Consider the following 20,728-nt stretch of genomic DNA (forward strand, 5'->3'; position numbering starts at 1 on the left):
AAAACTCCATTTGGGGAGATGAGTAAACCTGTACCACCACCCCTACCAGTGGGTCTGGGTCTGTGGGTGAAAGAGAAGGCAGAGGTGAGACCAGCTGGGGTGGATGTGTTGTCCGGTGTGATCCAAGTCTCAGTGAGATATATTTGCATACAATTCTCTGACAACATACATTTAAATTATTCTATCCATCCATCCATTATCTAGCCCGGTTATCCTTTTAAGGGTTGCAGGGGAGTTGGAGACAATCCCAGCTGATATCAAGCGAGAGGCGCGGTACGAACGGGACATGTTGATTTTGATCAAATCAGAACCAAAATTGAATTCAAACTTCCAATGTCACAGCAAATTTGAATAAACCTACTAGCACTAATTTGCAGAACAAATTAATACGCCTCTAAACTGGGGACTACTAATGCGATAAGACTTGAGGGACGATTGTGCAATCACTGATTTGTTTAAGAAACTTCTCAAGAGGATAAGAAATAATCAGACTCGAAGAAGCACTGATGAGGTCAAAGTTATAAACCTTCCTCGGGGGGGTTTAGAAGGCTCCAAGGATCATATAACATGCAATCATTGCAACTCAGTCACCAGCTTTAAGGGGGCATACATGTGCTTTACCAAGTAATCAGAACACGTTTGGTTGTAAATCTCTTGTCTGGTTGTTTGTTGTTAACGCAGCGTGATTGACCCTCCCTGCCAGACTGATTGCTCCTTCCTTTCACTGTTTGATCTTCCCATTGTGAGGACAGTGTTTGTGTGTGTGTGTGTGTGTGTGTGTGTGTGTGTGTATGTGTGTGTGTGTGTGTTTGTGTCTGTGTGTGCGCGTGCGTGCGTGCGTGCGTGCAAAATCAAGAATCTTCACATCACATGATCAGATCCTCGCATTTTCATCCTTCCTACAGTCAAACTGTAAACATGCAAGACACAGTTTCCAACTTGTCAGCTCTTTAAAAGTTGGAAACTTATCAAACCTCAGAAGCCTTCTTAATACTATCTTAATTTGTGGAATCGGGAAACAGGATTTATCAGTTGTACTGTTTCATAGAACAAATGGAATGATATCATATCATGACACACATTGAAGCATCCAAGGTGAAAAGTTGAAGGGTCAAAGGGTACATTCTGTTATATCTTTTATCCACATTACTCATATATATATATTTATATTCACATGTTACTCTCATGAGTCTGATATCTCTCATCTCTCTGCTGCATTGCCAATTAAAAGCCTGTTTCCTGTCTACTCTTCCATTCAAAGGCTGCATCATTAATATCAGCTCTAACTTCAGATGAAAGGCACTTTATGAGTGAATTATTAACTAAATATCATTGTATCTGTTTCCTTTTTGAAGGGAAAATAAAACATGAGCCTCTCCCATACATCTTGTATAACTAGTCTACAATACAGCAGGGTCACATGCAGTGTCTGACTTGAAGTGTTAATATGAATCTTCTGTGTGTAAGTCTGTCGTGTCTGCGACTGACTGGTTGGAAAAGGGCCTCGGGCGAGAGAAAGTAGGATGTGGAGTCAGTCTTACATATTTGAATCATAATGTATAGTAATTGATAGAAACTTTGATCGACAGAAACTTTAACAAATATGATTTAATATTATGGATAATAATTAGGAAATAACCTGAAATGTTAATGTCATGTTATACTTATCAAACCCCTCAAGCTGCCAAGTACTTCTATCTGATTGCTGTTTTTTTACACTTCCTTCTAGGTGTGCGACTACGCCCTTCATATATCCACCTGCAACGTCCCAGGAGAGGCGGTTCCCATCGCAGCAAGGAAACAGGTGGTGGCCACATGGGTGCACGTCAAGTGGTTGCTGCAACAGCAGATTGGAGTAAAGATTGATGTCAAAGATGAGGTACCGATCTCTGCATCCATCACCAACTTGTCTAAACTGCTCAGGGTCCCAATCAGCATTTGAAAACACTGTTCACAAGATATTGCACAGAAGACACTACCCTGGCAAACTATGCATTAGGCGATTAGAATTTGGAAAGTAGATGGCATTAGTGTAGTTTGTTTTTTAATTATTATTTTATCAAGGTATATACATATGATAGTACTGGCTAGTTCTAGTTTACTGGTCATTATGTTGTCCTTGGACAATTTTAACTTAAAGTAGTTTTTCATTGCTTTGATGCACTTCCTAAAAACAAAAAGACCTTTTGTGGACTGGTTTGTGAATTGAAATTAAGCAAAAGCATTTTACATTTTAATTTGTTGTGTTGCCAAAACTCTCCTAGCAGCAAGAAACATGTTTTCAACGCAAAACATAAATCCACTGTATGTTGGTCTTTATCCTATGTTCAATGGTGTGAGTGAGCGAGGTGTTGAAGCGAGGCATCACTGTGATTGACTTTTGCATGCTCCAGCGAGTAGCTATACACAATGATTAAACCTCACATTGTCAATTATGACAGTAACATAGATGAACAAATGTTGCTCCTCCCTGAATACTTACATTCACACTCATATAACAGAGCTGCCTTCTCTACCCGCTCAGCACCAGGAGACCAGTGTGGTGTTTCCCTTCATTCACATGTTTCCGCACAGTTAATATGTCAACACCACAGAGACACTGAATGTTCACTTTTGAAATGTTTTTTATTTTAAACCTAACGTAGACCACTGGGAAGAAGAGAAGAAAATTCTAGGCTTTAAGGGAGAGTTCACCCAAAAATGAAAACTGCACTCATTATCTGCTCACCACTATGCTGATGGAGGGGTGGGTGAAGTGTTTGACTCGATGATGCTCAGGGGTAAACAGTGTTGCAGCCAATACAATACAATTCAAGTAACTGGTGACCACTCCTTCAAATGTAAAAAAAGTGTCCTCTGTTATCCTTCTGCCTGGAGCCGCGTCCACATTTGTGTTCACACTCTGCACAAGCTCGTGTGGTGAGTAGATAATAGGCGAATTCTTATTTTGGGGGGAATTACCCCTTTAACATGTGTGATATCTGTACTCACTGCATCACTATATTTGCTGTGAAACAATGATGACAAAGTTAAACAAAGTCGGTTTCAAATCACAAGAAGACATTAAAATACTTACAATATTACAAAGTACTACAAAGCTACTTCCATACATTTATATGCATTTACTTTTTTTACTCATAGAGGCGGACATGTAGAGGAGGTTAAATCCTTGATGCGACAACTGTGCGGCTCAGTGTCACAGCATAATCATGTCATTATGGATCCTGTATTGTGGTCCGCTCACAGTTCTTCTATAATGTGCTTATGATATTGTAGGCTTATGCTGCCTGACATTTTATTAATCTTTTTGACGCTGTAGGTGTTACTTACGCCATATTCACATTATGGCATTGAGTGCATAGTGTCTCTGTTCATCATGGGGATGTCATGTCTCCCGGTTGTATTGTTTCACATCGAGAGGGAGCACGTATACACTTACAAATACCATTTGATTAGTCGCCATAATCCCATGACCATTTGTCAGCCATACGGTTCCTGCCCTACATTAGTCCCTTTAGCCTGATGAGCTTTAAGTCGCAACCTAATGAGTTTTTTTATCTTGCCATGCATATTATGAAATGCAGTGTGTTGATATGAATGGGGTCTATCTCCACTGCAATCAATAAATCATCAACTCATTTTCTATACAATGGGAAGTCATACATTATCAACGAGGCTAGCCCTGCAATATTTGGGACCCATGATTTGATAATCCGTCTGGAGGTTTATGTATAATTTATAAGCAGATAATCATACATGTATATGACTTTTCTATAATTAAACTTAAGGGACTGTATTGGTATTCGCTGAAATACTCAGTATGCATTGTTCTCTCCACCACTTGCAGTGTGTGAATGAAGGAGTGTCGGCGATGACGCGCGTGCTGGTCGGAGTGGAGATGCTCCAGAGCAATAGGAACCCGGGGCATATGGAGTTCTCTGCTCCCTGTCTCCAAACAGTATGTACTCCTCCGCTCCTGTTTTCCTACTGTAGCTGTGGACCAGATGGTAGCCGCAGATGCTGAGATGACCCCATGAGCTTTTCCGAGCCCATCTGCATCTCATTATGTGTCAATTCCTTCAAATATAACCATAGCTCCCTCGATAGCCATGTTTTAATCGGATAAGGGTTGTCACGCATTCTTTTGATATATGTGACGTGATTTTTTTTTCTTCTTGCTGAGAATTACTCTCTCTGACATTCAAGGCCCTTTGGCATTTTTACACACGTATATTTTTCACTCTGTCTCCTCCATCCATCTCCCTTTGGCTTTCCCCCCCTCCTTTCTTTCTCCTCATTTTCATTCACTCCTTCCACTGCTTTTAACTTTTTCTTTTTTCCATCACTCCCTAAACTTTGCTTTCCATGTCTTATCCCTTCCTTTTTATGTTCTTCTGCCTCCTACTCTTTCCTCTACTCTCTTCCTCCCTGCCTATGGTTTCTTTTCCCCTTGCTCGCCCTCACTTTTTTTCTTACTCTACCCCTGTGTGTCTTCTTTCCTCTATTTACTTCCCGTTCTGTCTTTTCCCCCGCCAATCCTTTCTTCATCTTTTCACATTGGTTTCATCACCTTTTCCCTTTTCCCTCTTCATTCATACTTCCTGTGTTCTGCCATCCCTGAATGTATTACTTTCTTTCCCCCTGATTTATCTCCCTTTTCCCTCCCATGTTTTCCATCCCTCCCCACCTCCATCCCCTCTTTCCCCCACCATCCTTCTTTTCACATCTTTTCCCAACCTCTCTCTCATATCTTTTCCCTCTCAACATTTCCTCCTCTCTTTTCCCACAGTCATTTCTGTATGTATTTGCGCTCCCTCCCATCCTCCTTCCTTTTCCCTCGCCACCTAAATTTTTCCTCCCCTCCTCTTTCTCCTGTCTCCTTACCTCTAGCTGGTGGGCATGGCGTCAGAATGCAGCTGGACGGATGCTGTGGTTGAGTTGCAGGTGTGGAGCCAGCTGGTTGCCTTCTGTCACTATGCCAAGGACCACAGCTTGGTGTTGCGCTCCAGCAAGAGCGCTCTGCAGCTGGAGGAAGCCGCAGCAAAGACCATCAACACTATGCCCTGTGCTCTGTAAGTGTGTTTGAATGAGTACATATCATTTAAAACAACCTGACAATATTAGAAGTGCCTTGGCCGATCAGTCTTTTTTGTCTAATTTGGGAGAGAGGGACTGCATTCGAAGTGGATGTGTGAAGCAGTTGACATTTTTGCGTCCAAAGCTGTCTGAGGGGCAGGTGACATCTTGTGCATATTCAAGAGTACTGCAGTTGATAAAAAACAGCCATTTGTCATACATGTCACTTTTTCTAGCTGCAAAGTTTGAGTGAAGTAGCAAAGTCTCAAGCCTTTCTATGTCAGTTTACAATTCTGGTTGATTAATGAGTTAACTGGACAGTAGAATGACAGCTTTTGAATATTATTTCACCCATAGGTATGACCTGACTGCAGTGTATGAGATGCTGAGCAGTGCAGTCTGTTTTAGAGGTCTGAGTTTAGTCCATGTGTCCAATGGAGATCTACACGCCTACAGAGTCGCCATGAAGGCGCTTCTTTCCAGTGTCAGGTGCAGTTTCTAGTTCATTTATATATTCCTTAAAAACATCCTCATAATCTGCTCTTATTGCAATTTTGTATATCTGTTTCTGCCGTTTCTCTTGTCCACAGCTTTGCAGAAAAGGCAAAGAATCCAACATTGTGTGTCACAGCCGCCAGACATTACTGGAACTGTTGTGTCCCCCTGACACAGACTCCTGAGGGAAGACGACAACTCCAGAATCCCTTGGAGAAGATCCTGAATGCTCTGCTCCATACCTCTCCCAAATATACAAAAGTATTATACCTTATTATCCAGATTTTTACTGGCACATTCATCCATATAAATCCTGTGTTAGTGTCATCTTTGAGCAGTCTATTAACTGCTATTAAGACTAAGACAAGAAAAAAATCCTTTAAAGATCATTTGTTCTCTCCCAGGTCTTCATCAAAAAAATGACTCCCATGGTACGGGACATAGTTCCGTGTATAAGTGGACAAAAACAATGACATCCTGTTTTAGTCAGCCAAGATAGCTGACAACAATTCCTCTCCTGATACAGAAAAATGGAACTGGTATAATATATGCCACTATAATATTTAAATATATATAAATATTTTCCTAATTTAAAAGAGATTACAGGTTTTGGGAGTTTTAATCCACCGTGCAGGTATTTTTAATTCACTAAATTTGTCATCTAAGCACCTGGTTAAGTTACAGCCAGTTTTTTTAGCCCCAGAATCAAGTCTTTTCAAAAAACTTTAAATTTTAAGACAGGCCAACTGCTGACAGGACACAGATTCAGCCTTAAGTATACTAGCAACAAAATGAAAAGTAAGCGAGCAAAACAAGAATTGATCAACTGCAAGAACTTTTTTTCCTATTCTAATTATTTATATTTTGTGGTTTGCTTGCTATTACATATAGTTAAATACATGGCAGGGTTATTAAACATGCTCTGTTATCTTTCGCTGATGATGAAATCGATAAAAATTCTTCTTTAGGGTACTACAGTAGGGAGACTGTAGGTGCTCTAGAGAGTGAAAAAACATCTCATCGCTGCCTTTGGACAGCCAGGGGGATAAACACTTGTTCAGCTGAAAAACAAGTTAGAAATCCATAATTAAAGGCAGTTTATGAGAGATTTTAGAAAGATGCTTCTAGCTTGACATGTTTCTCCAGCAGTGCTGTGATCCACAGTAAGCAAGGGAAGAAGCCTAATTTATCAGATGCAGCGGTGTCTTTATTTTTATGTGGAAAAGTGTAAAGACCAGAAAAAACTCCCCCAGCCAGATAGTTGAAGGCAGTAATGTTGCAGGCTATGGATGGGGAGTTACAGGGGGCAGGGTCATATTCAGGCCGAGGTCAGAAAGCAATTTGTCTTATAGATCAGTGAGCTTGGAGTACGACCATTTTTCCACCACCACCATCACCACCAACCCTTTTCTATCACTCTGCCAGCCACTCAAGTTTAAACCCTTCCCCTTTTTCTATTTCAGAAACAGGTTGCAGGGAAAGGCCTGCTCACCTTGACAACACAGACTCCTGGGAGTTCTAAACCTGAAGAAACAGGTGAGCTGTGAAAGAACAGAAAATAACCTTTACCCCTCAGAAATGGCTTCCTGTTTGGTTTGAATTCCTTCTAAATCAATTACGTGGTTTTGCTCTTTTATCATAACTGTAAATTATGGATAGCAAAAAAATATTTAGCCCTTTTTTATACAGTGAGAACTTTAAGCCCAATGATATTTACCTTTGGATATTTTGTTTTGATCATTGGATTTCTAAGATTTACATAAATACATACATACACATACATGATATAATTGCTTCCATTGGATTTCAAATCAATCTTTTAAACATGTACTTTTGTGTATCTGTATGTGTGTCTCTAGGAGTAGATGAAGATGACCTAAGCCTGAGATCAGTCATTTACAGTTTGTTGCTCCAAATCCGTGCTGATAAAAGTGACTGGAAAAGTGGTCTGCAGCTGCTGGACAAAGCTGAAAGAGACATGCCTCCCACAAAACACAGCATGTGAGCAGGAGGAAAAGCTATGACAAGATCTGTGAAAGGTAGAAAGACTGAAATACAAAAGGGAATCATATTGTCCTCTTGTGTATTACCAGACCTCTGCTGAAAAGTCGCATACTGGTGAAAGCACGACTTGGAGAAAGCGTCATGACGGACATGGAGAAGCTTCAAGAAGAAGGAGAGCCCTGCTCATCTATGTGGCATCAGGTGGCACTGTGTGCTGTCAATAGAACCCAGCAGCTGACCAGCTACCAGAGAGCCATCACATCTCTTCAGGTAATACATCTATTCTGCCCCCATTTTTACATCACTACCAAAAGCTGTTCCATCAGCAGATGATTGCAGATGGATCAGGTTGGAATCTTTCATACGAGAAGAATTGTGGTAATTAAATCCATCCTTTGATTTTCTGTGTGGCCCTTTTCGCTTTAAGGACACACAAGAATGAACCTGAGGCTCAAGCGCCACCTTGTGGAGCCAGAGTATCATTACAACAAAAATGGTTGCACAAGAGTGAAAATATGAATCCTTGTAACACCTCACAACTGGGGCTAAGTTTAGTTTGAGCTTTATAATACAACATTAGAAGTTAGATTTAGGTTTGGTGGCATCTGTGACATGGTTAAGAGAACCCAGAGCTCCTGGAAAAGTGATAGAGTTGGTTGTTTAAATACTACAGAGTAGAAAATTGTCTCGACTCACTCATGAGTAGTTAACAAATGTACAAACAAAGTCAAAATATTAAAAGACGCTCCTTTGATCAATTTTTGTGTTTCTGATGCAGAGCTCAGAGACTCAGTGGGAGAGGGTCAACCTTTTACTTGAGTTTGGAGAGTGGCTGCACTGTCACAACTTTCCCAAAGACGATGCCCAACACCAGGTGCAGTCGGCCATAGATATCCTGCTACAGCTGGAACCTGAACAGGCAGAAGAAGCAGGTAGGATTCATCGTGTTCATTGTATCATGAATGACTGGATAGGTTTGTTAATTATAAGACGGTGCACTCTAAAGTGTAGCAGATCCACCTCAAGGAATACATGCGAGCATGAAACACAGATATCTCACGGGTCCTTCGCCATATGGGTTCACCTTTTGTGTGGTTGCACATGTGCACTTTAATTCATGGAATCCTTTATTTTTTCACACTGTTAGTCAAAAGAGAATAAGGTATGATCCAGCTGCCACAGAAAAGGGCCATGCCACAGCTTGAAATGCAATTCAGTGATTGTTGTTTCTTTTTTATTTCACACTGTTTCCTGAGTAAACAATAAAACAAGTAAATATTGTCCAGAGGTTGACGTGACACATAGCAGAGCAATCTGTTTTTAGTCTTGTGCTATGGGTCCATGGAAATTCTCTAAGAGACTAATTTGACATCCACGTCAAACAAAAAGTAAAGATTTATTATAGAGATACTGTTTGTGTTTTAATGGTTCTGTTTGTTATTGTTAAGTTTTTTTAACAATGCTGTTCAATTATACTAACAGATTATTGCCTGTATTTGTCTTGTTGTCTCCTAAAATTATTCGTTGCAGTGAATGTTCCTCTAGAGAACAAGCCCAAAACGAAGGGTTCGAGTGAAGTGGAACATGAGCCTCTGTTTGCAGTCGAGGGCTTGTTCACGCAAAATCTGTCCAATCTGAAAGGAGTGCAACGGCTGGACTGTTTGGTGCGAGCACACACTCTGCTGGCTGTCATGACCGACAGGATGTCACCTGAGCACCAGCTTAACCTGCTCAGGGCCTACACCTTTGTGCTTCAAATATGGAGGGTATAGTCTCCTATCACTCAAATATTACCATCTCCAAATGCAAGCCATATTTGAGTTGAGTATTGAATGTGCATGTATGTGCATTGCTTTATTTTACTGCAGGTTTCCATGGCTGGGCTTTCTGGGATTTCCATTGCCAGGGCAAAGAGTCCGCCACAGCAGCCTAATGAATCCAAAAAGGTCAAAGACAAGGGCAAGAAAGTTGCAAAAGGGAAAGATGTAAAAGAAAAAAAAGAAGTAGGTCATACAGCTCAGATTCAGATGATTTACTCTTTACACACAAAGTGTTGGTCTTTACTTTTGAAGAATAATGCAGATATTTGACTCCAGTTGTGAGCCATTGTTTAGCCTCTCTGTCTTTACTGTAAAAAAAAAAATGTACTCGATTTTGTATAAATGACATGAAGAGTACTTGCTCGGCTTGTTCAGGAGCAGTAGCAAAAAAAGGCAGGTCACAAAGTAACCATTTTCATAAACCTAAATTCATTCTTATTTTTATAGATCCTAAATATCCCCTTGTGATGAATAAAGTATCTATCTATCTATCTTATAAAGAGAACTCACCACAAGAAAACGCAGACATAATGAGACTGTTAAAAGTTGTAAAATGGGAGAGTTAGATGTGAGGAAAAATAAAGATGCTGCGGTAGATTACCTACAAGTTGACCAAAGGCCCTAACTCATACACACACCAAATGAAACAAAGCAAAGCTGGAAAGATAGAGACGGCCATTTTGAAACCACACAGGTTATATAGGCTCCAAACAGGTAAGGCCAATTCTTCGATGAGTTGGGAGGGACTAGGCAATCAGGAAGGTCCTGAAATTGAAACTGACCATAACATAACTCTTATGCAGCCTAACGCCATCCAACCAGGAGGTTAAGATTACCACATGGTGCTTGATACTACATGACGGAACATTGTAAATGTGAAATTGTGGATATTATTTACTAAAATATATTTGAGGCATTACAAATTTTTTTTATTAAGTATTTACTTAACAAAATTGGATGTACTTTATTTTAAATGCTGACTATACAACAGTACAAAATAACAGTATAATATCAATTATATGTGTCACTCTCTAACCAGACAACCCCTGCAGAGGAGAAAGCTAAACCTGGCGTCCCGGTTCAGGCACTTCCTTCCTCAACAAAGGACTGGGCTCGCTACAGCATTGTGGACCAAACCAGGGAGATATTCAGAAACAACAGTAGCCCGGACTGCATCAATACACAGAGCATCACAAAGCAGGCGAGCACCTCCTCTCCCTCACATATCTCTATGTCATAACTGTCTACTTTCAATGGTACTGTCTCGGATTTTCAGTCTGTCTTCAACTTAACAAGAAATGGATTCAGTATAAATGTCACTTCAAGAATGTTGCATTTCCTGGTCAAAAGCAGATACACTTATTGATGTTTGTTGATCACATTAAAATGCTGGAAAAGCTTGAAACCCCAATATTCTGAATCGTATATGTGATGAATTTTTGTTGGTCTCTATCCAACAAAATTAAATGGAAGTACATTAGCGATCATAGGCCATTTACTGAAAACATGAAATGGTAACAATATATTTTTCTTGTATTTGTTTGTCTGCAGAGTCAAAGCTTGTTTTATCTCAACCTGCTGGAAAAAGAGTTTCACTCGCTCTCGCTGGATCACATGACGCTGCCCATACTGCATCTAGCTGAGGTCATCGCTCATGACCTTCTGGATAACAGTAGCCTCTCCTATGTTTACCGACTCAGGTGAACAAATAACATTTATCAGGAACTCCTTGGATATTAAACAACAGTTTACAGGTGTTGGTGAGGGACTTGTACAAATACTGTTTAGCTGCCTTAAGTGATGTCACTTGAGTAAGTGTCAATAGGAGCTGAAGACTTCAAGTTTGAAAATGGGGGGTGAGAAAGAAGTGAACTTACCAGTCTTCTATAGTCCATTCCTCATCTCAGTCTGAGATACAAATGTACATTGCGAGACTTACATTTGAATAAAGTGCAATGCTAAACAGTTTCTTTATATGTCTGACTGTTTCCAATGCTTTTTATCTAAATTATGTTCCACTGTAAGACAATGATTTGACTAAAGTCAGCTGTTAACACCCAGGGAACCACAGACACATGAGGGACTGACAACCATCAACTTGTGGAAAGATTAGTTGAGTCCTGTTGCATATTGACTTTGTTCATTTCCTGGTGTTGTTTATTCCCTAATCAGAATTCTGAGGACGTGTTTTCAGCTGGGCTTGGAGACACATTCACCATATCAGCGGAAGCTCCCCGATTTGTGCAGAGTCCAGGAAAAAGAGCAGATGGAGTAAGCCAACTCAGTTTTAAAGATTTCATGTCCTTACATATGTATTTAATATCCATTACTCATGTCATATCATATTCTTTATTTTCAGGTGCCACAAAACGATTGCTTTTTCAAAAGAGAGAGAAGCTTATTTCAAAGCTCACAATCAGGTCAGTGTATGCTCATAAAATAAATGTAGGTTTTTATTTTGCACCAAATGCTGAACATTTACAAGGATTTACAACGTTTAATTAACTCTAGTTTTATTACTTCTTAAGATGATTGGCAAGTGCCCACAAGTGACTCACTGAAGTTTATATTGTCTAAGGAAATTTACTGCATGCTCTTAAGTTCTACTTAAAATAATGAGTGATGGCAGATTAATATATTTCTTTAATGACAGTGTAATCACTTGTCTCATAAACCTGGAATGAGTGTTATCACTTAATGGTGTGAATTTCATATCGTAGTCGACAACTCTCATCTCATAAACTTTAACACTGTAGCACTACAAGCTTTTAGCAGAGAACATAACAAAGACATTCGTTCTGTTGGACTCTTTTATTTACATTGTGTTGCAGTGTTTGTTGTTTTGCATTTGTGTCAACAGTTTTGTGCTGGATGTGTGTGTGTGTATATCTTTTGTGTATCCAATGCATCAACAATTTAATTTTTCAGAAAGCTAAGATGGATGAACGTGTCAGTCCTGGGCGACAGAGAATGGACATGTGTACTCAGGACATTTGGCTGGACAAAGCTGAGGTTCTTCTCAGCATGAGGCTCTGTCAACCAGCCAGGCAGCTCCTGGCAGAGGCTCACTTAATGGCAAGCGTGAGTTGAAAGAGAAGAAGAACACAGTGCCAGGGTCTGACAAAAAAAACAAAACTCTTAATCCACAATAGACTGAAACGATTTAACATCTGCAATGATGTCATGCTAGTTATTGAACTGTTACCCTATAATATGCTGTTGATACAGATACTCTCTCTCTATTATGACGCCTTTCAAATTCTCTGTTTAGAAGTCTGGGGATCAGAAAGCAATGGCAAGAGGTTTGCTCAGTCTGGCCTCTTTGGCTTGTGAAGAGCAGAACCATGGCAAAGCTCTGATCCTGCTGGAGGAAGACCAAGCCCTCGGCGGGGATGAAGAGTTCTGGTACCAGCTAGCCCTCAACAAGGTTAGAGCTGTAGCTGGGCAGAGACACCAGGATGCACAAACCAAGGTATACAATCGCAACCTTTAAACACACCGCTATATTGCAGTTACCTTGTTGTTTAAATCCCCATATCTTATTGTGCCTCCATTTCATCCCCAGGTTGATCGGATTACAAAGATTACAAATCAAAGCTGTGGAGCTCTGAAGCAGATCTTGGAGCAGCAGCTTAACAGAGTATCAAAGCTCACCTTCTTAATCACTTCATTAGAGATGAGGTAACTCCAAAACTGCTTGTCTTTTCTTGTTCAATGCTGTGCTGTGTTTCATTCAGATGTTTAAGAACATTTAAGCTGCACTATACAGTTTTGGCAAAAAATAATTTTACAATTTCCTGCAAATGTTTGACAAATAGCTTTAGATTTCTCCACACAAACAAATGCCAAAAACAAAGTGACTCAACTGACGTTTAAAGACACCATCATTTTGTAAAGAAAATGCCAAAAACCCGAGATGAGGAGGCTTTATAAAAGCATTTCTATAATGATCTATTGTCCTTGAGTTTAATAAACCTCACTTTGCACATTGGGCAATCTCCTCTTCACATCGTACAACATGTAACCGTCTATAATTGCCAACCAAACTCAAAAAATCTACATTATAATCTTGATCTAATGCAATGTATTGTGCTCCAGAGGTGCCATGGAATGTATACGTGCTTTTGGTGGTGGTGAACCTGGAGAGACGCTCTGCAGCGAGGTGGTCCAGATGCTCATGACTGCCTGTGATACGTTCAGAGAGTGTGCCAGTAGTTTCACTAAACTCAACTATAAAAAACAGGCAGCAGAGGCACATGCAGAGTACGCACACGGTGTGAGGTAAAGTCAGCAGAATTGCTTTATTTTATTTTTTAGTATTTTTCAACCTGGGCTCTATGTTAATAAATGTTAGTGTGTAAATGAACGGTACCTACAAATTTCTCTACAGCAACATGGGGGCAGTTTCTACAGTGTAATCTTAAGGGGCAACTGCGGCAGTCAATAAAATGCTCACTAGTAGTGCTGTTTTTTTTCGCCAGAGGGCCCTGGATATTTCTGCATATCAAACAGTATACAATTTGTAAGAACAATAAGAACAGTTTTTAGTGTCCTCAGATCCCTTTTATTGGGCTTTGACAGATAACTTCTTGAAAATCCGCACATAAATCAACCAAACAAGTTAGCTGTGTTTGACTGATTTCCTGTCTCTCTCACACTCACAATCATACTTTGTGTTCTCTGTCAATCTTCATCCCTCAACAGACTTGTATCCGACCATACAACTGATGAAGAGGAGAAACAGCGCTTCCTGCTCGATGGCCTCTCTCATATGGAGCTAGCTGTCACCGTGCAGGAACAGGTGGTGCTGAATGCTCAGAGCCTGCTCCCCCCACAGGAGGAGGTAAAGAACGTGCACGCATGTGGTCCCTTTAACAAATCCTTCCTTCATTGTGAGGATGCTTCCTCAAAAACCATAGGAAGGAGGTATTCTATCTCTCACATGATCTGATAAAACTTCTGTGATCTACCCTCTTAAACTCTTCACGGCCACTTCACTCGATTTAATTGTAGAAAAACCTTGAATTGGCTGTTACACCCTAGCTGTTACATTTAGGCTAAAATCATTGGCCAGTTAAAGATAGCAAGATTGTCTCTCCTCTGTATTTTTAGTTATGAGAGGGGACAAAGGTTTTGCTGTGAAATGTGTTGTATACTGCAAAATATAAGAGAGAGAGAAGCTGCGGTTGAGTTATTTCCATATTTGATTTTCAGCATTTCCATGAGTCTTAATTGACACAATCACAAATAAGCTGCTTTTTGAGGTAATTGAGGTCACATTCATGTGTCATGTCATATTCTGAGGGTTTGGGCTTTGTGATAATGTGGCTACATATCTGTCTGTATGGGTGTGTGTCACTGTGTATATCTGCAGTTTGACAATGTCCTCACACAAACAGATAAAACCTCCATTACTGTTACTTGTCAAGAGCAGATGGGTGTCAGAGTCATATTTTATCCAGGCACTATACAATCGCTGATACAGATGAGGTTATCCGAGGGCCTCCGTGTCAGAGATGGACTGACTGCAAGCTTTAAATTACATGTTGATGGAATCATGAGGGGAAGATTGATGGAACAACTCTTACACCTGCTGCAGATCCTTGTTTATTTTTTCTTTAATCAAAACTCAATTGGAGTTGGGTGTTGTGACTCTGCGGGCCGGGGGCTGGATTGTAGCAGTATACTCTCAGCAGATGGTGCTGGTGCCTCAGTAAATCCTGACATCCAACCTGCAACCTGTGAACGAGAGATAAAAGCTATAATCCCTGAAGTCATGCTCATTAATTAATCTTTATGATCCAGGCTGAATTTTATTCCACATTCAAATCTGTGTGGTCTAAATTAGTGGTTCACAACATTTATAATTTGCAATAATTCACATTATGTGATCAGACGTTTTACTTAATTCACTATTTGTCTGTAAATTCCTCATCCCAACCCCTCCTGCACCCTAACATGTAATTTGAGAGAACATACCCTTTAATGTGAACTGTAATTATCATAAAAATAAAGTGCTTCTAATTTCAGGTTTGCAGCTCATTTAAGTAGGAAAACTGCTGTGTAGTTTTCTTTATCATTTAAAAACTTACATTAGTTTGTTCAATAGCTCATATATAGTGACATATATAATTCTAACGTACATCTATGTTACAATATACTTAATGATCTAATACCTGCGTGTGCTCATATTTTTGTTTCTCATGCTGGTGCTCTCTGTCTCAGACTGCTGGAATTCGGCTGGCAGCTAGGCAGAGGCTGCTGCGCCTGCGGCTGGTCCTGGTCGAATATTGTCTGGCCATGCTGGAGGAGCGTTGTGCTGAGGACAAATGCCAAGCTCTGTCTCGTGAGAGGAAGACGTCTGCTGAGATAGCAGTGGAGGAGTTCACACGCTTCACACCTGAGCCCGGCTCTGTACAACAGGTAAGGCACGCAACCCGGGCCAAAGGAGAAATCCTTAATCTATTCAAGTAAAAAATCACCTGGCATGTTATATGTGAACAGCATCTTGCTTAAAATAAGACTGGCCTTTTTTATTATTAGCAAACCCATAAACACCAATAGCAACAATACAGTACTATAATTTAAAAGACTCACTAGTAATATTTATATTCTCAATAGAACTTCATTGTTAACAATCAACTACAGTGAAAACAATGTATTAGATTATGTATTTCTTCATCAAAATAAACATGGCTCATAAACCTCTATCATTGACTGTATCAACACACATCAATGAAATTAATTGTTATAGCTGCAGTGAATTTCTGTAAACCTAAACATAGATGTAAACCTAAGATATGAATCTGGGAATAGGATACATCAGAAAAGAGCGATGGGCATGTAATTTGCTTAAAATGTAACTTCAACCCTAAGTTTTAGCTGAAGTTTTAATAATCCAGTGTTAGGAGGAGGGGCTAAGACATCCCTTCCTACCCCCTCGGGCACACACACACACACACAGGCAATATACACACACACATACGACATTCTAATTATCTTGATAAAACTAAGTTATTAAGAAAAAAGAGTTTCCTGACAGACCACAGTCGTCCTGAGCTGTTCGAACCGCTTGCACAGGTAGCCGTCTTAGCCAGAGGTTCAAACACTGTGTGTGGGGGGTGGCGCCCACTAGGTATATTTTAAATAAATTTGGTAATGGATGATTTTAAAACCAGCATTTACATCTAGGTGTGTAGTTTCTGTTTTTGTGTTGTTCACTCGAGAAATTGAAACAAACTTCTTAGTAAACATAAATTGAAAGTTTGATGAAGTTTTCCCTGTTATAGATCAGAGGACTGTGCAGGTGAGTTTTGTATTACTGCCATCCGGGACGCTAACATGCAAAGCAACACTAAGCTTTTTTTTTATTTTATAATATTATTATTATTATCATTATTATTATTATCACAGTCATAACCAGACAAATGCAGTATCAGGCAGCATTCAGGACGTGTACCACTGTTTGAGGTTTAACTTGATCGGACAGGGTTTTGTTTTCATTCAGGATATTTTTATATTTTATTTATATATATATATATATATATATATACTGGATTTTGGAGAGGCAGATAGAGCAAGTGCGACTAAGATGTTTGAAAGGTTGCCAAGGTGCATGGGCCAGTGTACACTCACTCTACTCTGCTGTAATCCTCTGCTGCTGCGCTGAATAACACAGAGTAATGGAGTTTCTGAACATCATCTCATCCAGCATTTAATAAAGCATGTATTTCTCCTAATGCAATTTTGATACAGACATAAAGATTTGATTTCCCAAATAACAATATAGAGCAGTTAGTCCATACAAACTCCTGTATATTTATATATACCCAGTGACAGGAGTCTTTCTTGCCCTTTCTTCATCTTTCTCTGTCTTCCTCTGCCTCGTATCACAGGGACTAGCACTCAAAGTACTTACTTTGTGTCTCACTATTCCTCCTTCCCATTTTACAATGCTACGTCTGAACAGCTTTCATAACAGCTTTCTGGTGAAAAAAAATATTCTTGCCAAAACGGGATTAAACCCAGGGTTGTATTTTCTTCCAAAATGAGTTTCTGTTCAGCCAATTCCTTAACATCAATCAGTTTTTTCCAAACTAGATTAGAGAAGTTTGTGTCTCCACATGAGGCACAGTGCTTGTGATCCACTCCTCATTTCACCTTAGTTCTCTTTGTGTTTCGCAGCGATGGATGAGTGTGGGCAGTTCTCTGGGGCAGGTGGCTCTGGGCCAGCTGGCTGCGGTCAGCTCTCACTCCTCGGACAACGCAGAGACCAGAGCTCGCTACCTGAGTCTGATGGGAAAGTGCCAGAGACTGATGGCTGTGCAGGAGGACCCCCTTTATCTCTGTGCTCTCTGGAACAAACCCAAGCATGTAGGCAACACATGTCTTTGTATAAATTTAAACATAATGTTTGTGTATACGGAGTGATGCTTGCGAGCTAGTTGACTCGTGCTGCGCTGCTCTAGTCATTTACGCTGCAATGATTTCCTTGATCTCCCTTTGCTTGTCAATGCCCTACCATATATTGTATATTAATGTAATCATGTTAATGTAATCCCTGCGGCAAATTGACTGATTGAAATACAGTATGTTTGGGGGTTAGTGGGCTCCACAAGTAAGCAGTTGAAACCATGCGCTTAAGAGACATCCATACGTAATCTATATCGCTTGGTCTATAAAAGGCGTACAGGGGGAGCTGGAGCCAATCCCAGCTGCCAGGGGGGAATAGATGGGGTACACCCTTTACAGAGTATCCCAGGCCAACATACAGAGTCAAACAACCACACCTATCGACAAGTTAGAGTCTCCAGGAATACATCCTTATGTGGGAAAAGGGGCTACACCACACTTACAGTGACAGTGTTAACCAGTTCACCACATGCTGCCTCACAAAACCAACACAAGAGAGGAAGTCACTAAAGTCAGTTGAGCATTCTCTTTTAATTATGGTCATAGAAGTCATTGAAGTTAGTGAATATATTACACAGGCCTTTTGGTGACTACGGACACAAACATGCACATGTACACCAAAGATTACACAGTTTCAGAGGCTTAAAGTGATTAGAGAGATGGATGTCTGCTCACATAATTTAAGAGCCTAAGTCTTCATGGTTTGTGATCATGAGGGGATTTTTATACTAATCAGTAACATTGTTCTGTGATCTTGAAATAACTTTGTGCAGAAGGAGGCCTGGTCTGACCCGACAACCATTTCTGTCGAGGAGGAGAAGTCAGAGAAGGAGAAAGACGGAACGGAGCAAAGGAAGAGCTCTGCCAAAAGTGCTGAGCTGCAGGTGCATACCTCCTGACAAGTGACCCCATCACTCCTGAGTCATGTCTAATCTGAGCTCTTTATCTTGAGGTTCATCTCACCTCTCAAATCCCCCAGTGGTAAATCCCTGGGTGTTCTCATTCTCATTGTCAAAGTTAACGTAGAGAGATCCAATGTCCACCTCAGAATCGAACAGTGGCAATATTTTATTTATGTTGAATCCTTTTAGATTGAGTTATTAAGGATATCAAATTGAGTTTTGTCTGGCCTCTCTGTATTCAGATTCAATGTAACAAGTTTTTATTGATATCTTGATGCCATTTGAATCATATCAAGATGAGATAAATGCCTTCACAGACGGTTTAAATCTGCCAATGGGGGAATCAGCAGATTGTTTCCAGACAAATATATTTAAATAGCGCTGAAGTTTGCAGCCTAACCTAAAGACATGAATTATAAATATGGAAATTATCATGTGCCTGTTAAACTATTCTTAAATATCAAATATAAAAGCTAAGCATTTAATTATGAAAACCGGGCAGAACAACACACTGATGCTGTGAGCGAAGGCTGGAAAAGTTTGGCATGAATTCCTGTTTGGGGTTACACAAAACACGCCAACACAAGGTTTAACTGTCCTTTCAGTTTGATTAAACTAAATGGAAGCACAGCAGTAGGTACGAGCTATGAATAACAGCAACAATCCAGTTGAAAATATTTTGAAACTGTGTCAGAAACTTTGGTCTTAATTTAAGCTAATGCGCCATAGTGAAGTCTGTTAAAGAAAATGACTGTTGAGAATACTCCGTTTTTTACATCTGATTTAATACAAAGACACAAATGTCAAGATTATAGAAAGTTATTATTTCCTTAATTCAAATTTTAAGGATAGTATATTAATACTCACATGCCAATACATATATTCCAGAATAACTTCTCACAATGATCTTTCTTCTTGTCTATACAGGCGGTAAAGGTATTCCTCTCCTCAGATAATTTCAGAGGAAACAATCAGAACTGACAGTCTTCATTATGTAAAAAAAAGTGCTTTGTAAAGATTAAGTGATGCTAATATGAGGCTACAGCCGCTACACACATGAAGAGGACATCTTCTAACGTCAGTCTTACTCGGACAAAGCCCCATCTTTGGGTTAAACCCCAACCACGTGTGGACTAACTTGCATAAACTTTTACAATGTACAGCCATACTGTCTAATCTGTCTGCATGTGTTTGTCCCCTAACTGAGCAGCAGAGAAGGCAACAAGCTGAGCAGCTGTTGGCACAGGCCACTAAAGCACTCACTGAAGCCATCGACCTGTGTCTTCAACATAAGCTGCCATCTTCCATCCTGGCTGATGCCTCAATCAACATGTTGGAGTGTCAGGGCCAGACAGAACCTGCAGCGACTGGACAATATCTTGCCCTGTTTCAGGTATTCTAGCCCAGATCCTACAGTTTTTGTATCTTTGAGTTAAAGTGTGTAAAAAAGACTTGTTTCACTGTCAGTCTTATCACTGTTATGCCCAGAAGGTTCCGCATATAGTGCTTCCTGCATGAATAGCACAGGTGGCTCTATGCACTTCACAGCCAATCAAAACCCACAAATCATCTCAGCTTACTTAATGGCATTCTTTAATATATATTTCACTGATTGTTATTCCTGCTATTACATTCTTCTATTATCTCCTTTATCTCCCTTCATCCGTCCTCTCTTCTCTTCTCTTGTTCACAGAGCTGCTCCTCCGTTGCTATGATGGCCGAAGTCCTGAATTCTGCCTGCACTGACACCAGTGTGTCCCAGCTCTCAACCCTGCTCAACCTCCGCAGGAAACGGCTTGGCTTTCAGGAGGAGAGGCCCAGAAGCATGCTGAAGGGAGCAGAGGACTCCCTTAACAGCCTCTCCAAGGTACCGGGTCACAAACCTCCCAACTCTTGATTTATGGATGCTGTCATGCCCACCTTGGTTAATTCCCCTGATGGGGAACATGATATTGGTGCTGTTATGGCCTTTGCTCTGAGTGTCCTGTGTGATTCCAAAAATCACACAGAGCAGTGGTC

At 40.3% G+C, this 20,728-nt stretch overlaps 1 protein-coding gene across 1 annotated transcript in view; it reads left to right on the top strand.

The window, feature by feature from the left end:
* The window catches only part of LOC133021060 (cilia- and flagella-associated protein 46), a 60,881-nt gene that overhangs the window by 26,450 nt on the left and 13,703 nt on the right, over nucleotides 1-20,728 (top strand). The window contains exons 22-46 of the mRNA XM_061087828.1: nucleotides 1,730-1,879; nucleotides 3,848-3,958; nucleotides 4,891-5,072; nucleotides 5,434-5,565; nucleotides 5,667-5,832; nucleotides 7,035-7,107; nucleotides 7,431-7,572; nucleotides 7,665-7,845; nucleotides 8,354-8,507; nucleotides 9,121-9,341; nucleotides 9,444-9,560; nucleotides 10,435-10,596; nucleotides 10,947-11,095; nucleotides 11,568-11,666; nucleotides 11,755-11,815; nucleotides 12,324-12,476; nucleotides 12,667-12,867; nucleotides 12,961-13,076; nucleotides 13,494-13,676; nucleotides 14,100-14,247; nucleotides 15,621-15,818; nucleotides 17,580-17,768; nucleotides 18,581-18,691; nucleotides 19,920-20,102; nucleotides 20,403-20,576. Of these exons, the coding sequence (XP_060943811.1) occupies nucleotides 1,730-1,879; nucleotides 3,848-3,958; nucleotides 4,891-5,072; nucleotides 5,434-5,565; nucleotides 5,667-5,832; nucleotides 7,035-7,107; nucleotides 7,431-7,572; nucleotides 7,665-7,845; nucleotides 8,354-8,507; nucleotides 9,121-9,341; nucleotides 9,444-9,560; nucleotides 10,435-10,596; nucleotides 10,947-11,095; nucleotides 11,568-11,666; nucleotides 11,755-11,815; nucleotides 12,324-12,476; nucleotides 12,667-12,867; nucleotides 12,961-13,076; nucleotides 13,494-13,676; nucleotides 14,100-14,247; nucleotides 15,621-15,818; nucleotides 17,580-17,768; nucleotides 18,581-18,691; nucleotides 19,920-20,102; nucleotides 20,403-20,576 (3,756 nt within the window). The remainder of the gene's footprint in view (nucleotides 1-1,729; nucleotides 1,880-3,847; nucleotides 3,959-4,890; nucleotides 5,073-5,433; nucleotides 5,566-5,666; nucleotides 5,833-7,034; nucleotides 7,108-7,430; nucleotides 7,573-7,664; nucleotides 7,846-8,353; nucleotides 8,508-9,120; nucleotides 9,342-9,443; nucleotides 9,561-10,434; nucleotides 10,597-10,946; nucleotides 11,096-11,567; nucleotides 11,667-11,754; nucleotides 11,816-12,323; nucleotides 12,477-12,666; nucleotides 12,868-12,960; nucleotides 13,077-13,493; nucleotides 13,677-14,099; nucleotides 14,248-15,620; nucleotides 15,819-17,579; nucleotides 17,769-18,580; nucleotides 18,692-19,919; nucleotides 20,103-20,402; nucleotides 20,577-20,728) is intronic.

Source organism: Limanda limanda, chromosome 15 (genome assembly GCF_963576545.1).
Source record: "Limanda limanda chromosome 15, fLimLim1.1, whole genome shotgun sequence".
Classification (NCBI taxonomy): Eukaryota; Metazoa; Chordata; class Actinopteri; order Pleuronectiformes; family Pleuronectidae; genus Limanda; species Limanda limanda.